Genomic DNA, 17,087 nt, shown 5'->3' on the forward strand with positions numbered 1-17,087 from the left:
ATATTTAAAAAACGCATCAATAAACGCCTCAAATAGACAATCATTTCTGAACAAATATAGCAAATTTCCTACTCAACCCACCACTTTTTATTAAATTGACCGCATGGTCAACTACACGTATGATGTTTGATACATATTTATAGTTAAACCTGTATAAACAATAAGTCGAATTAAAGGGAGAGAGCGGGAATGTTTATAGTATAAGTAACGTCAGACAGTTTATAGCTCAGAGCGCATTTTCTGCTCTAATTAAATCCTTCCATGAGATGGCGCCAGTATGCTCCTGTGATCCGGGCGGGGCGCCATCTCTACGGCACACACACACACACACTTCTGCTAGAAACAGCTTGCATACTGCGTCTTTCGTGTGTGCTTGACAGAATAACCTCAATCTGTTACTATCATCAACTCCGCTATTGTATTAATAATTAATCAACCAACGGTAAGCATTTTATGGTTTCATTGTAATGTTTTCCATTCAGTCTGCTCCGAGCGATGTTACGTTGACGTGACGTGATAAACGTAAACACTGGATTAATTCCCGTCACTGTACAATTTCTGTATTCACGGTCGGTTTTATCATTTCTGTTATTTTAAATGTGCTAAGAATATACGGTGTGCTTTTATTGTAGCGGGGGGATAAATAACATCCATTTGTAAGTATCCGTGCTATAATTAAGTTAGCGTGTCATTATTACTGGAGCCTCGACTCTCGCTTGGATTCGGTATTTCCAGAGATCTCAGCATCGACCGCATTTAACTATAAAATACAAACGTCGTCGTGAAACTCTTTTATAGCTGAAATGTATAGTTTGTTTTGTTTAAAGCGCGATAAAGGCTCGTTGTTTTTCTCACTGGAGCGCAGGACCACGCCGTTAATCCACTTGGTAGACGTCTAGTGTACGAGCCCACCATTTCTGAGAAGCCAATCGATAGCACTTAAAGACGAGGAGGGCTTTATGATGACGATTACTTTATATGTTGGAATTAAAACATTACTCATTTTAGTCATAGCTCGCTGGATGTTTCCATTATATTTTATGAATATTTCTGAATGACTTTAATTGTTTTTCTTAATCCTATTCATTTTCACGTCACGTGATTCGATGCTTGGTCCACAGTGGGAAGATGTTTTACACTTGCGGTCCTAACGAGGCGATGGTGGTGTCAGGTAAGACTGTAAACACATCACAACATTGTGTTTTTAAAATACATTATTAGTAGAAATCAATAATAAGTTGATATGTTGATGTCACACCTGTCCCAGGCTTCTGCCGCTCTCCACCGCTCATGATCTCTGGTGGAAGAGTCTTTGTTGTTCCATGTGTTCAGCAGATCCAAAGGTATTGTTTTGTTTGTTTGTTTGTGTGATTTTAGTTTTTAAACAACTCACTGTTCTTTTTACTTTTTCTGTTACAGGATCTCTTTGAACACTATGACACTCAACGTAAAAAGTGATAAAGTCTACACGCGTCATGGAGTGCCAATATCTGTCACTGGAATTGCGCAGGTTTTCTTATAATCTTTAATAAGATGTAAACAACCTTTCATAGGGTAGAAAAACACAAAACTGAGTGTTGATTTGACCACAGATGAAGATTCAAGGGCAGAATAAGCAGATGTTGGCCGCGGCGTGTCAGATGTTCATGGGAAAGTCTGAAGCTGAGATTGCCCATATTTCCTTGGAAACATTGGAGGGTCACCAGAGAGCCATTATTGCTCACTTGACTGTGGAGGTAAATACATGCATGTAAACAATTTGGATTTAGAAATTTGGGCGAATGCTTATACTGAAACCAGCTCACGAAGCAATTTACAATTCAATATAAATTGAATGCAATTGCACTCTGCATCATCAAACAAAACTTGTCATAAATATGTGTGAATTCTGATCCAAATATATTGCACAGAAACTTTGCATTTGTTAAATTTGTTTTTTAGGAGATCTACAAAGATCGTAAGAAGTTCTCTGAGCAGGTTTTCAAGGTGGCCTCATCTGACCTTGTCAACATGGGCATCAGCGTGGTCAGCTACACACTTAAAGATGTTCACGATGACCAGGTTTGATTTTTAGTAAAAGGAATGTTTATTGTTTATTAAACTTGTTTGTGAAAGTAAAAATTGTTTTGGGAATGCTTTTATAGCTTTAAGGATGGGCCCACGTGATCTCGAAATAAAATCTGTCTTTCTTTCAGGATTACCTGCACTCTTTGGGAAAAGCCCGTACGGCACAGGTGCAGAAGGATGCTCGTATTGGAGAAGCCAAAAATAAAAGAGATGCTGTGATCAGGGTAAGAGTTCTCTCTATCGCAGCAGTCTATCTTTATATGATGAATGTCAGCCTTCCTCTGTACCCTTACTGTGAGTATTATGTTACACATTATGTGTCTCTCATTTCTGTATATAGGAGGCTCATGCAATGCAGGAGAAGGTATCAGCCCAATACTTGAACGAGATTGAGATGGCTAAGGCTCAGAGAGACTATGAGCTGAAAAAGGCTACCTATGACATTGAAGTCAACACCAAAAAAGCTGAGTCTGAAATGGCGTACCAGTTACAGGTAAATCATCAACCAAGCCTTTCAGGTGTACTATATGAGAAAAACATACGGTATAACAAAATCATATGTTCCGCAAATCTTTTAAAGCATCTTCTGTATAAATGTTGTGTTAGGTGGCAAAGACGAAGCAACGTATCGAGGAGGAGAAGATGCAGGTGCTGGTGGTGGAGCGTTCGCAGCAAATCACGCTGCAGGAACAGGAGATCACACGCAGAGAGAAAGAGCTCGAGGCGAAAGTCAGGAAACCAGCTGATGCAGAACGATACCGGGTGGAGAAAATAGCGGAAGCTGAACGGTGAGATGGATGATGTTGTTTTTGGGTCCATGTTTTAAAATGAATATTAGGTTTTAATGTTAATATGACTTAATTGTCCAACAGTCTTCAACTGATCATGGAGGCTGAAGCTGAGGCAGAAGCCATAAGAGTAAGTTTATCAGAACAGATACTGTATTTAGATTGTTGATGGATTTAAGATATGACCTAAATGCCTACCTTCAGTTGTATTGAGTAAAATGTTGTGATCAGGTGAGAGGAGATGCAGAAGCGTACGCTGTGGAGGCTAAAGGTCGGGCTGAAGCAGAGCAGATGACCAAGAAAGCCGAGGCCTTCCAGCAGTACAAGGAAGGAGCCATGGTTGACATGCTTCTGGAGAAACTGCCACTGGTGAGATTTTTTTATATGAAAAAAAACTGTATGATACGGAGAGATTAAAGAACTGTCATCTATAAGAAATTATACTACATTGATCTGCAAACCATTTTTGCCACAGCCAAATCCTTAAAAGCAGACAGCGCCTCCTAGTGTTTGAATGCGGCTTGATTTGATGCTTTGTTCTTTTTGATGGTTAACTGTGTTCTTTCTGTCCTACACTAGATGGCAGAAGAGATCAGTAAGCCTTTGTCAGCTGCCAATAAGATTACCATGGTTTCCAGTGGAGGTTCAGAGATTGGTGCAGCTAAGCTGACAGGTGAAGTGCTGGACATCATGACCAAACTGCCTGAAGCTATTGAGAAGCTGACCGGGATCAACATTTCCCAGGTAAAATGTGCCACTAAACAGAGAAGAAAAATAATAAACACTCATGACATTATTTAGTTAAATATGTAGTGTTGGCATATACTTGCATACATAACCGAATCAATCTTATCTACCTCTCTAGGTGGCGCGCACTGGTTAAACCAACCTGTTCTCCAACACAGCCATGACTTTTTGCAGTATGCATACAATATACTGCTCTTGCTCTCATTATATTTAAATCTTTTTTATCGCCTTCTTGTAACGCTGTATGTCACGTACTCTATTTCTATCTTTCTCCTCAATGCATATTTTTGGTTTTCTCTTTGTCATGTTCATGGGTCTGTCTACTAACACTGCCTTGCTGCCAAAACCCAAAGTGCATTTTAAAGAAAGAATGCTGTTTTTATATTTTCTAATGTCTTTGTTGAATGCCATCAGACACTACAGCTTTTGACAATGACCGAACGTTTCATTCAGTTTACAGTTGACGTTTCCATTAGTTGTTGTTGAGTTTTGGAAACCAAAGTAGCATAAATGGATTCATAAGCTTTTGTCACAGCATGTATGGATGGCAGTGAGTAACTGATGCTGTGTTATCTATTTTTGATAGTTTCACTTTTCTTTATGGAAGTTTTAATAGTTTAGTTATATTTGTTTGTGAATAATGCTGTTGTGTGTATGTCATTGTAATAATAGGAATTATTTATTTTATCAGTATCGTATTATGTCAAGTTTTCATTCACAACTGCTGGGTTAAATCACTTTATATACAGTATCTCTTGGTACTGAGAGTCCTAAAGTAAAACATTTTAGTGATCACCACTTTGTAGTTTACTCTAGGAATAGAGTTAACAAGAAAGCTGTTTGTAAGATGATTTCACATTCATTTTAGAGGACCGATGAGATCCAAACAGTTTTCTTTTCCGTTTTTATAGTGAAGTACTGTTGCAGTATTTAATAAGTTGGTTATGTTACAATACTACCTGGTTATGTAATACACATACACATGAATATTTATGCTTTTTAAATGTAAGTATATTTTAAAGTTAGTTGCGCTGACTCATTGTCATTTTTTAATCATTTCATGAGCACCTTTATTTGTCACTTTTGTAATACTTGATAACATTCTGATGTCATGCCAATACTTGTGTGTGTTACACTTTTACTGTACTTTAGTATCAAAGATGTTGTATGCAATTCAAAATTAACTAACCATTCGTTTCTGATACCTTTTCTGTATTTGTTTTACAATCTTTAAAATGTTGAATTCTTAATATTTTATATCACAAGTGAGATAAATCACTCAAAGCTCCGTCCATTTATTATTGGTGAGCAGAATAAACTTGATTATTATCTTATTCAGGCCTAAACTGTATTGTTTAGATAAATGAAATGTTTGGAGGAATTAGTTAGACTGTGGAGCTGTATATGCTAGTGCTGCTATGTCAGTGTGTTATATAAAACATTAAAGACATTTGTATGTGTCATTTATATAATAGAGGCTTTCCAATCTATTACTTTACAAAATCATCTGTTTTAACTGCTATGAGTTCTTACACACTAATGCATGCAAAGACTAACAAGAAAACAAAACCCTGAATAAACTAACATGATGCCTTAAACTCACAACATAAAATATTAGTTGTTATTTGTTCCTTTTAAATAAAAACAAGTACACAACTAGAACAAGAAGCTGTGAATTGTCTGTGGGTCTGGACACTGTAAAGAGATTTATATTTACTTAATAACACTTATCCACAGAAGGAATTACAATTTACCTGTCCATGTACATGAAAACGCAACACAAAAACCCCATTAGCTGCAGGGGCATATTTGTTTGCTGCATTTAGTAAAGTTTGTGAGAAAAGTGTTTTAAGTTACTTTGCCCAGCGGACACCTTGATGTTGAAAAGACTTCAAATGGACATAAAAACATGTCAAAAATGCCAATCTGAATGACATCCACACACCGATGTCTTTTTGACCATCAAAATAATGACACAAAAGCAATAAAATGTAAAAAAAGTTAAATTCATCGAGCTTAAGATACTACAAATGTAAACTGGATCCCCTGAAGGGACTCCGGTGAAAAAAGCAAAGTTGAAAAAGTTAGAATAATTCTTATGTACAGAAGATTATTTCATCTATGATATGTCTATATGGATGGATTAAGATAGATGGATGGATGATGTAGATAAATCCTAGGCCTATTCAGAATCTGAGCACAGATAAGAAAATATAGCATAAATTAAGCCATTTTCACTCTTACATAGAAATACACATTGAAACAGACAAAATAAATGCTCCTTAAACTTTATCCGGCTGACAAAGAATTCATATTTTGCAATAAATATCAATCAAACACACAAATCACTTATATCAATGTGATGTGATATGACTGAAAGTCACGTTTTGACACTGATACGATGTTTACTGAATCTCAAACATATTGTGGTGCATTTACATTAAACCAATTTTACTTTGGGTATGAACTTCATATTTTCACCTAATTAACACAGGTAGAAATAATTGTCCAAAATGACCTTGAAATGATGTTTTACAGCATTTAAATCAAGTCTTGACCAACATTAGACGTCAAATTGATATCAATTGATGTCAAGGTGCCCGTTGGCTGGTTCAATGACTGGCCCACCACCGCAGTTACAACGAGGTATGCTTGAACAAGTAAAAAGTTACCGTAATTGACAAAAATTTAAAACGTTATCATTAGAAATGACGGAATATTTTGATTGTGAAAGCAATCGATTTTACAAATCGAGTTTTACAACGTTCGTTGATGCGTTTGCGTAATCTGCCTGGTGACAACAGTTTGATTGGCTACAGACGGTTATTAAATATTTGATTGGTCGTTCTTTTTTTAAATGATAAGAACATCGTCTGACTAAAAACAAATCTCGAGATTTGCACATAAGGTAAGAATCATCCAGGACAGGTTAAGGCAGTTTATATATACAATACACTCTATATTTTGAAATAATCTTACATAGTATATACATTCACCTAGAGAATGACATTTTATAGTAACAAAGTATCCGTGAACTGTGCAATTAAATCAAGTAATTCTTGAGGGGTAGTGACAGCATGAAAGCAATACCTGTTGTTGACGAAGAATTAAAACAAACCCAGATAGCACAATCCATTACGTCTATTTGACATCTGCATTTACATCTGCAATACACAGTTTGCTCATCTGCAATACATCCCAGAGACGTCCGAAGGTCTGTAATACGTCTGTTATAGATCTGGAGATCTGCTGCGTGAAAACATCTGCTTAAGATCTTAGAAACAGCTGCTTTACATCCATTCTAAATCATAAACATCTTACAGACATCTTCTAGACGTCCATAAGACGTCTGACAGCAGACATCTCCGAGACGTATTGCAGATGAGCAAACGATGTCTTGCAGACGTCAGATATTCGTAAGCCAGGTGTATGTGTGCTATCAGGGAATGTGCATGCCACAAAGTATACTAAATAAACTGCAGAAATGGTCCTATATATCAACATTTGGAAGTAGAAAAAGTACCGGAATATTGTGTAGTTTTATAACAGTTTATATGGCCAAATAACACGATTGTTCCATATTGTGTAACTTTTTATTGTTCATATAAGGAGAAACAGTTACGTTGGATGAATGAGCGTTGATCTATACAGTCAAGTCGTTTGAAAGAGCAGTTAACAATAAGTTCAAGGAGCGACAGAAGCAACACTAATAATAATAATATTGAGAATTGTGTTATTTTACAAAGACAGCATGGGTTACAACAGGTGTTATACATGGAGGATCAGCCAATCAGCTGGCTGTTAACTGGACACAGACGGCAGCATGGAGTTCAGTGATTGGATGGTTTAGGAACATGGTAACCTTCCATTCTCTGATCTCTTATGTTGCATTTAATACATTTTAAAAAAATTATATTTCAGCTGGACCAGAAAAGTGATCCTTCCCTTTATAGGATGAGCACATCTTTATATATATACACACACACAGTCACGCCCAATGAATAATGATGATAATAACTGCATAAAAATAACTGTTGATATAATAATTGATATTAAAGGTTTTTAAAAAACACTACTAAGTAGTACCTGGTAACCAAAAAGTTGTTTGTGCAACCATTGTTTCTCCCTTTCTGGAAATAAGCAAACACTCTGTAGGAAGGATCGAGGGCATATAAAATGAGGTTAACAAAAAACGGGCAACCGATGTTTTCACATTCATCTCTTTCCTTAAATGTTCTCAACATGCGCTTTCAATCGAACCACACACATACAAAGACATAGAAAAATACATACATGTAACAAATGGCTAAAATGTAATGACCAAAAACAAATGATGAATAGAAAAGGTTTTAAGTGCCATCTCTCATATAAGCTTTAGCTTCTGTTTTATCCCTCTCCACTTTAGTGCAGTCTTTAGTCACCTCTTTCCAACAGGTCTCACCTGGTAGTGACAAGTCATTTTAATTTTTACTTGAAATGTCCATTAGGAGGCCAGCAAAGCAGCGTCATAAAAGGCATTACAACTTCATAACAGGGGCTGGGAGTTTGATAAGGTATAAACTTCAACAGCTTATATAAGTTGAATTCACATTGTATTTAACATCATATGGTAAATCTGGCTAAAATGCTGGTGCAAAAAGACATTTGTGCCATATCTTTCTATATGTATTTGGCCGAGAGAGAGACCTACAGTTCATTTAATTGACATATTTGATATCTATACGTGTCATCCCTGGGGAATGACCCCACAACCTTTGCGTTGCTAACCAAAGCTCTTACAATTGAGCTACAGGATCACATGCAATTTAGTTAACAGGTGTTATATTGTATAGTAACATAGTGGGTTACATCAAAGTTTGTGTTGCAAGTCAATAGATTTATGGGATGGTTTGGATAAAGATTCCCCCGATTGATGGTTATGTAGCAAATCACATTTCTATTATATAAAGCTGTCATGATAGGTAAGGCCTTTTAGTGACACTGCAGAGCAACTCTTAAGAAAGACGTTTTCTAATAGTTCATGCGTCGCGTTCAATAGAGTCCTCCATCTGCAATCCTGCCAAATCTCTCTCTATTTGGAACTCTTGCTTTTTTCCCAAGGCAGTGTTTTTATTTCCTTTCCATTTAATGGTCTGTGTCTTTTCACTCTCTCTGAATTCCTTTATGAGTTCATATGCTCTACCTGGATGGCAGAGGTGGAGACGGTTAGGCAGAGGTCTTTGTGGGCCGCCAGGTCGGCAACGCTGGCGGCCTTGTACTGGATTTCTCCAGCCGACACGGTCTTGTACTGATGCAGGTCGAAGGGGCAGGGAATTCCCTCTGTAACTGAGTAACTGGTTGGTGGATTGGGATTCGGCTGGTTCTGTGCTTGAGCCGCTGTTCCGGGTCCTGTAGCCGTAGCTCCGCCCCCCCTGCCCCGTCCACGACCACGGCCGCTCCCCCCTCCTGATGGTTGACCTGGGTTTTGGCCCTGCTGGGCTTGCTGGGCAGCCACTGCAGCCGCAACAGTCAGAGGATCTGGGTTGTGTTTACGCATGTGTTTCATCAGGTACGTCTCCTGAAACACAAAAACAACACAATTAGAAACACATAACACCGGAAGGTATGGATTTGTGTATTGTTGGCAGAATCTTACAGATGTGTATGCTCGGTTGCAGAGGCCACAGGAGTAGAGTTTGGCATGTTTCACGGTATGTGTGGACAAGTGAACCTCCAAGCTGGCTGCATCTGTGTAACCACGATTACAATTGTGACATTTATATGGCTTGTCCTTGTTGTGCTGTCTTCGATGAGACTGAAAAACAAGGAGACATGTTAACATTTACGTTTTTTGTATACGCTTTTACACTCGACCTGCAGTGCATTTAGTGTATACATGTTCAGGAATGTAATGTGAGCTTTTAAAAAGCACCTTTACAAAACACTTTAAAAATTAACACTTTTCTTTGACATGCTGCTCTACAGCGGGAATGCAAAATAACATTGCTAGGTAGCTAGTTTGCGAACAAAGTAGCCACGGATTGATTTACTAAACTCTATTGACAAAAGCGTTGTGTTTGGAAAGCCTTATTGGTCTATATTTACAATTGCACTGTTGAACATATATTTACCTGGAGGTTGGAAAGTTGGGTGAAAGCTTTCTCACAGCCAGGATGGACACACTTATATGGTCGATCACCAGTATGAATCCTTTAAAATAAGAAATTAAATGGAGATCAGAGTTAATATATGAAGGCCTACTAAAGCTCACAACTATGGCACAGGAGATGACAGGATGAAAGAAAGAGGAAGAATGTGTTGGGTGGTTCAATATTCTATCTTTCTGTCTGTCTATCCCTGTCTGTTACCTGTTATGCTGTTGTAAGTGACTGAGCTGCCTGAAGGTTTTCTGGCAGTAGGAGCAGGTGTAAGGTTTGGCGCCGCTGTGGATGCGGATATGCTGGGACAGGTAGCTGGAGTTGGCAAACGATTTGGAGCAATGAGGACACTTGTGCGGTTTGCCCTCTGTGTGGTTTCTAACAGGGGATTAAGGGAAGGGGATGAAAAGAGAGAAAAAACAAAGAGAGAGATGTATTAGAACGAATATGGATCAAATCGTGATCGTTTTAAAAATGTGTTGTCGGTTTCATGCTTATAGCAGTGTGCTCCGTTGTGTCTGAGTCACAAGGCACGATGTTCTCATCCTCTCTCTCTTCTCATTCTCTCTCACATCCTCTCCCTTACTTCTGTGTGGTATAGGGCCATTTCAGACCTTCCCAGAGCCATTTTAACCCCCATGGGGATGTCTCAGACTTAAGCAGATGAAAAGCATATGAAGGATGAATGTTTACTATGTTTCTTACATAGTAAGAAATACATAGAGATAAAGTAAGAAAAAAATATAACAGGTAAATGAGAGAAAGAGGAGACAACACAAATAATAGAGCAGAGAAGAAACAATGGTCCAAAAACAATAGAAGCAAATTGAGACGAGATGATACAGAGTATAAAGCCAACAGAGATGTAAAGTACTTGAAGCCCATAAGGCAAACAATAAAGATGAGCTGAGGAAAAGCAAATATATAAAAGTCAATCAGGTTGTGAAAGTACACAATATAGGAACATTAAGCGACCCAAAGGGTGCCAAAATGAGTAAATGAAACAAAAGAATAATGTGTGTAAGAAAAAAGCTAAGCGCTGGAGAAATGAGATTAGCATAAAACTGATCACCAATGGTTTGCTTTCACCTTTAGAAAATATGCTAAACTGGCATCTATCTACTGTATAAGAGTGTGCATGTAAGCGTATATGTAACAGAAGCAGGGAGCTTTGAAAAAGCATTGAGAAAGTGCTGTGAAACAAATGCTGTGACTTATATCAGTCTTAGTAGAGATGAATTTTCATCCCATGTAACATAAACACACAGTCATGTATTGTGTGCAGTACCGTGTATGTTGTTGTAAGTGACTGAGCTGCCTGAAGGTTTTCTGGCAGTAGGAGCAGGTGTACGGTTTGGCCCCGCTGTGGATGCGGATGTGCTGCGCCAGATAGCTGGAGTTGGCGAAGGATTTCGAGCAATGCGGACACTTGTGTGGTTTCGCCTCTGTGTGTGTCTTGGCGTGAATCTGCATGTCTGACTTGCTGTAGAAAGTCACTGCACACATCCGGCATCTGTAGAAAACATTATCTTTGTAAATAATTTAAAACAAAATTAATTAATGATAGTGGTGGCTAATTTCCTTTTCATGTTACTTTAAATCAACTCCATCATTTGGATTGTATATACCTGTAGGACTTGTTCCCATCTTTGCCTGGAGGGTCATCCTCATCATTAGAGAGGTCGTAGGGGTCGCTCGTGTTGTGCTGTGGGGAGAGGGAGTTCTGGTAAACTTTCAGTGCTTCAGAGATTCAACTCATTTCAGATACAAGCTTTCTTTACTAACTAGGCTTACAATTTGAATTATTTCAATGTTTTTGAATTTAGTAGACAAATAAACAACAGTTCCAACACTTTGAATATTGGCTTTTTGGAAAATGATATAAACAAAAATTATTATATGAAAATACGGATTGTTACGACACCTCTGCAACATCTCACCTGTCCCCCGGCAGCCAGGTGTGCCAGAATGAGTGCATCACTTCCTGTAGGGAGAGCGTGGGCTGCTCTTGGCATCATAGACTTTTTCTTTCTGCCACGCTTTGAGGGCACTGGCATGACCACAGCTGGAGGAATGCTGCCATCCTCTTTTTTGTCTATGAATACAAGGAGAACAAAAAGGGAAAAAAAGTATATGATCTTCAGTACTGTATATAGCTAAAGCAAAATCCTCTAACATGAGCATGTGCTCAATCCTAAAAACAGATTTTTAACACTGTAACTATGTAATGGGCCAAAAATTTGTAATCGACCACAGCCAAACCATTGTTTGTTTTCTATGGCAATGACTTTTCTTTTTATTATGTCTGTATATTACATTTCTAGACCAAATTTGTAGCCAGTACATTACTAAACAATGTATTAAACTTAGTAACACATTATAAAGATAACTAGAAATGCGACTTCACTTCAGTGGAAGTGGTTTTCATTCAGTGTTTCTATTTATTAAAAATGTATGTGTGCTATTTTACTCACAATGGTTGTGGAAATAGAGGGAGGGGGGCAGGCCAGCCTCTGATAGAAAAGAGCAGAACATTCTCAACATATAGAGCTCGCGGTCCCTCCATCCATCCCTCCCTCCCTCTAGCCTTCCACCATCCATCTTCTCCCTCCCACACTCCCACTTACTTTCACTTCTACAAGCATCAATGCCTTTGAGATTGGCTGTGCAAGCAAAATCACGCATGTATGTGTGCATCTGGTGTTTAGTGAAAATGAAAAATGCAACTATATCACTTTTGAGCATAGTAAATAATCTAGCGGAGGGGTCTAGATAAAAGAGGGCTACTTTATATGTGATTCATTGTTTTTCTGCTAACAGGATCAAATTGAGTTCTTTCACATATTTTTGCCTTTGAATATATTAAAGCTTAAAACATGTGCTAATAATAATATTTCATGACGATTGATCAGTATATTCTGTGATTCGTCAACTGTCCTAGGTTGGGTTTCCCGAAACCTTCGTATCACTACATCGTTCTTAAGAACATATCGCTACCACTGGTATACTTTAAGAATGGTGTAGTTTTAAGAAGGTTTTGGGAAACCCAGCCCTCAGCATTATTGTTGAGCCCTGTGTTTGGCGGGCACCTTACAGAATTAATGCCGGGCACCACGTTGGAGACCACTGATCTAGAGTGTGTGACTGTTTCTTGTTATAATTCTCCAGTTCTTTGTCTTGGCTTTGAGAAGCTTCAGCACTGCACAGTTTATTAGTCTCCCTTTTCAAACACATCCAGTTTATGGAGTCTGATTCAATTAATACCACTTTCTGCCTAATAACCAACTAGATAGACTAGAGAACTAGACCTTGCCTCTTGTGTGTTGTATAACCTGGTTCTCACTGGAAAAAAACAATAAAAAAATTAAGAAAACTATACACTAGTTAAGCCTCCACATTTTTTTAACTAGTAAAGCATCCTGCATTTTATTACAAAGCTACACATAAAAAGCTTTTAAACACATATTTTATGAGATGAATATTTAGAAATATGGTTTGTTGCTTTTTTAACTACTTAAAGAATAAATATTGTGTGATTGTAATTTTTAGTTTATGGAGTTTCCAACAAGTTTATGTTCATACACGGTATAAAAACACTTTCATTTTCTAATAATAGGCAGTTATAATTACCTCACTTCTTGACTGACTCTCAAATGATTCGTTCGGCGATTCATCTCTTTCATCCCCTCCTTTCTGTCAGCCTACTCTGATCTGATTGGTCAGATGGTCTAGTCTGCTGTGATTGGTCTACCGCGTGCAAGTTTCACAAATGGAACGTAGGCGGGCATTACACGGAGTGACGCAAATCTGACCTGGAACTGAATTGGAATTAGAACGACAGACGACTCGTTCGCGTGATTCAGTGTCGACTCCTTTTCTCCCAAGCCAATTACTTTATTATTCGTTCATTTTCGGCTTTAAAACTTGCCAGACTGCTTTCCATTTACACACAGCAACATTACACACTGCATGTCATTTTAAGGACATTGTAATAGTTACTCTTTAATAAGGTAAAATATATTACATTTATGAACCTTGGTATGTTTTGTGTATCCAGCAGAAACATTATTATTACAAATATGTAAATTCTCCAAAGAATAAAGCGATGGTGAGGGGGTCAGACAGGTTAGTAAAGGTGTATACCTGTGTTTGTTTGTAATGCAGACACAATCATGGTTGTGGTGGGCTGTCCAGACACAAAAGACTGAGAGGAAGCAGGAGTCGCGATCACTAACCCAGCTGAGAGGGGAGAAAGAAAAACGAATAAAAAGAAAAATCTTAATTCTGCAAAATAAATAAAAACTAAATAGCTTATAAGCTAAAACATAATTAAAATGTATCATTTAACTTACTGTTTATACTCATGGGGGTTTCCTGATGTTTCGTGAAAGTTACATTGCAACCTTGAAAACCCACCTGATGTCAGGATGCCAGTAGATGGTACAGGCACCACCGTGATGTTCTGGGATGTGTGAGGCGGGTGCAGTTGTGCTCCCACTCCACCCATTTGAGCCCCACCTCCAGTGCCTCCTCCTCCAACCTCTTGTTTGGGTACCCTCCCCACAGCTCCCACGTCCATCGTGACTGAGCCGGGCACCGTCAACACCGCTGTCGGGTAGTGCGCCATGGACGAGTGCGCAAAAGATGCGCTCTTCTCCTGCCCATGCTGTTCCTTCATCTTGTTCAGAAACATGGCGTTCTCGATCTAAATCACAGGGGGAGTGAACGGGAGAAAAACAAGGGAAAAGGGGAGCAAGAGAAAGAATGGATTGAGAGATGAATGCAGATGATGAACAGACGGATGAAGGGGAGAGAGCAGCGAGGGAAGGGTTATTTTTATTTTTCGAAAAGCTTGTGCACGGGTTCCAGTGTGTAACTTTCACATGGATCAGGGCACAGTGAGGGCTGTATGAGTGGGCACAGAACCACTTGTATGGTTGTTTTGTCTTTTTTATTACTAGACTATTCCGTTGGCATGGTGTCTCGTCGAAAGACGCAAGGATACAAGAGAGTCCAATAATAAGGTGTCTACCTGTCCTTGTACTGTTGAAACGGGAGACCAAAAGTATGATGAGTTGAAATGGGATTCTTCCATTATTTCTGAAATTGAAAAGCAACATAACTTGTAAAACACCCAATCTGCCTTTGGCAACAGTTGCGAAATGACACCTCTCCTTTTTGTGTTTATGGCGCTGCCTTTTAAAGGTGTGTTTACTTGGGGAATAAACATTCACTTTGACACCCAAGTGTCCCACACAATCCAACAAGGCTATTTGATGTAACCTGAATCTTAGATCATATATTTTCATTGAAACATCTGCTTACCGCCAAGTCACGCATATTTATTCTCGTGACAGCCTTTATGAGTTCAGGCAAAGTGTGTATGGGCATCTTTCTAGTGGAAGACCCAGATGTCTATCAAAAGACTTAGCAAATAGGTTGGGTTTCGGAATTATGATGCATGCAAAAATATGAAAATAGCACACTGTGGATATTACTTATCAGTGACAAGGATTAAAAAAACACAAAAGCTAAATAAAAACACAGCATTTACACCCTCTTATATTTTGGATTTTATTTACATATATACATATCTTGTCTGCTGAAATTCTTTATTGCATTAAAGATGGAAAAGAGTTTCATATCTTGCATGGGCTCGCAAGTAAGCGCGTGCCATAAATAGACATAAACAAAAAGCATCGCCTCGCGATCCTGCGACAAGAACTGCCAGAATTTCTGCAATTGCTGATACAAGCAAAACCACAGCAACCGTTCAGTTTATTAGAAGAAAGGAATATTGTGCATAATCTGACGTAATCTTTTAATTTCGTATGCATGCCTTAATAAAACCAGGGGAGGGGCAACAAGCGAGCAACTTCTTGAATAATGTTTTTATTCGGACGTGTTTTTATACAGCCAAGACTGGACGCTGCAGCCTAGTGGCAGTGCCTGCCTGCCGCTAATAACATAACAAATGCACTAAAGGTAGCTGAAAAGATACAAAACACCCATTAATGATATCGGGGCTTCCCTAACCAGCCTCCATTAAATGTCAGCTTTTGTTTCCACGCAAAGAAGCACTGCCACCACCTGAACAACGCGCAAACTTCCGCTCGCCAACAATAATGTCGCTACGCCTCCATCCCTCTCTCGCTGAGAAAATAAAAAAAGAAAAAAGTCGAGGATAAAAAAACCAAGAGAGAAAAAAAACGTCGACGCCAATGCGAAAGAGACGCAGCTTCATGCAGACTTCCGGCTGTCGAGACAGGGGGATAAGCGCCCGTGTGAGTTGCTCAAATTTGGAGAAATAATTCACAATTGACTCATAACTCTATGTTAATTACCGGTGCTGGCGATTCCCTTTCAACCCCCAGGGCTCCTCCGGGCTGGGACAGTTCGGAAACTTCGTCCAAATCCGCCCGAACCCCTTGGATTCACCGATTTTTTCCCCTCAATTTTTTTCTATTTTTTTCGCTCTCGAAGGGCTGTCCGACCGAATCCGCTCGACTGTACTTCCGGTAAATGAGGTCAAATGATAAAGAGGCGCACCGCCTAAATGACTTCCGGCATGTGAGGGCTTTAATTTTGTAAATATGAAATGATCTAGAACAGTGTGTCTCAAACTTTTTTGGACCTTTTTATGATTTTTTTAAAGCCAAGTACCCCTTGACCAGACAACAAGATTTTGATTTAAAATACAGTGAAATTAGAGTCAGACAGTTATTATATCTAAATTGAAATTCGTTTCAAATTTATTAATTTATTTGAATGCATCTTTGTGTAGTCCTAATTTCATATAAAAATACTATTATTATAATTCGTTGATTTTCATTATTCCTAAATGTTAGTTTTCTTCACGCACCCTCTGCAGTACCCCAAAGTACCACTACCCCCATTTTAGAACCACTGATCTAGAATATGAGTGTTTATGTATTATTAATACTTATACATGATGCATTGATGTCAGAAATATCCCAATATTCCTCTCTAATAAAGACATGTTACACAAACCGATAACATCGAATACATTTTTATTTTCAGCATCAAACATATTCTACATTTTATTAAAAGTTGGTTCAATGAAAGGAATACTTCACCCAAAAGTGTAACCCTAAATACTGTCATAATTAGTTCCATATCTGCGTAAATGTATTTGTTCTGATGAACACGGAGAAAGATGTTTGAAAGAATGCTTATAACCAGACAGAGTTTCCTCCCATTGACTGCCAAGGTAGGAAAAAATACCCTAGAACTGTTTTCTGTCCTACATTCTTCAAAATATCTTCTTTTGTGTTTAACGGAACCAAAAATATTTACTATGGGAGTCAATAAGGGGCGAGATCTGTTT

General features: G+C 38.4%; 2 protein-coding genes across 7 annotated transcripts; one reads left to right on the plus strand and one right to left on the minus strand.

Moving 5' to 3' along the window:
* Positions 1-277: 277 nt before the first annotated feature.
* Positions 278-5,263, plus strand: flot1a (flotillin 1a). Of its 2 annotated transcripts, none has more exons than XM_079484908.1 (13): positions 278-442; positions 1,122-1,171; positions 1,268-1,343; positions 1,420-1,510; positions 1,593-1,736; positions 1,942-2,061; positions 2,196-2,291; positions 2,408-2,560; positions 2,674-2,855; positions 2,940-2,985; positions 3,087-3,224; positions 3,435-3,599; positions 3,721-5,263. In XM_079484908.1, the coding sequence occupies exons 2-13, from the start codon at positions 1,129-1,131 to the stop codon at positions 3,736-3,738; spliced, it is 1,272 nt and encodes a 423-aa protein (XP_079341034.1). In that variant the 5' UTR covers positions 278-442; positions 1,122-1,128; the 3' UTR covers positions 3,739-5,263. The 2 variants fall into 2 exon arrangements, with proteins under 2 accessions (XP_079341034.1, XP_079341035.1); XM_079484909.1 differs by lacking the exon at positions 278-442 and adding an exon at positions 491-569 and having other exon boundaries at positions 3,721-5,262.
* Positions 5,264-7,178: 1,915 nt separating this feature from the next.
* On the minus strand, positions 7,179-16,269 carry znf384a (zinc finger protein 384 a). 5 transcript variants are annotated; one of them, XM_079484897.1, is made up of 12 exons: positions 16,084-16,269; positions 14,772-14,839; positions 14,156-14,444; positions 13,883-13,978; positions 12,214-12,252; positions 11,680-11,834; positions 11,368-11,444; positions 11,028-11,252; positions 9,950-10,117; positions 9,713-9,791; positions 9,238-9,396; positions 7,179-9,159 (listed from the first exon to the last, which is right to left on the minus strand). In XM_079484897.1, the coding sequence occupies exons 2-12, from the start codon at positions 14,832-14,834 to the stop codon at positions 8,764-8,766; spliced, it is 1,746 nt and encodes a 581-aa protein (XP_079341023.1). In that variant the 5' UTR covers positions 14,835-14,839; positions 16,084-16,269; the 3' UTR covers positions 7,179-8,763. The 5 variants fall into 5 exon arrangements, with proteins under 5 accessions (XP_079341023.1, XP_079341024.1, XP_079341025.1 ...); XM_079484898.1 differs by lacking the exon at positions 12,214-12,252 and having other exon boundaries at positions 16,084-16,259; XM_079484899.1 differs by lacking the exon at positions 9,950-10,117 and having other exon boundaries at positions 16,084-16,259.
* Positions 16,270-17,087: the final 818 nt, after the last annotated feature.

Source organism: Barbatula barbatula, assembly GCF_947034865.1.
Source record: "Barbatula barbatula genome assembly, chromosome: 21".
In the NCBI taxonomy this organism is placed as follows: Eukaryota; Metazoa; Chordata; class Actinopteri; order Cypriniformes; family Nemacheilidae; genus Barbatula; species Barbatula barbatula.

What these genes read in the sequence shown, in the direction of transcription:
- flot1a (XM_079484908.1), top strand. Translation starts at nt 1,129, where the DNA reads ATGTTTTACACTTGCGGTCCTAACGAGGCGATGGTGGTGTCAG. An exon ending in AAGATGTTCACGATGACCAG is followed by an intron (nt 2,062 to 2,195) that starts GTTTGATTTTTA and finishes TCTTTCTTTCAG; the next exon opens with GATTACCTGCACTCTTTGGG. An exon ending in CTGAGGCAGAAGCCATAAGA is followed by an intron (nt 2,986 to 3,086) that starts GTAAGTTTATCA and finishes TGTTGTGATCAG; the next exon opens with GTGAGAGGAGATGCAGAAGC.
- znf384a (XM_079484896.1), bottom strand. Translation starts at nt 14,834, where the DNA reads ATGGAAGAATCCCATTTCAACTCATCATACTTTTGGTCTCCCGTTTCA. An exon ending in TACTGGCATCCTGACATCAG is followed by an intron (nt 13,979 to 14,155) that starts GTGGGTTTTCAA and finishes CTCCCCTCTCAG; the next exon opens with CTGGGTTAGTGATCGCGACT. An exon ending in GATGGGAACAAGTCCTACAG is followed by an intron (nt 11,253 to 11,367) that starts GTATATACAATC and finishes TGTTTTCTACAG; the next exon opens with ATGCCGGATGTGTGCAGTGA.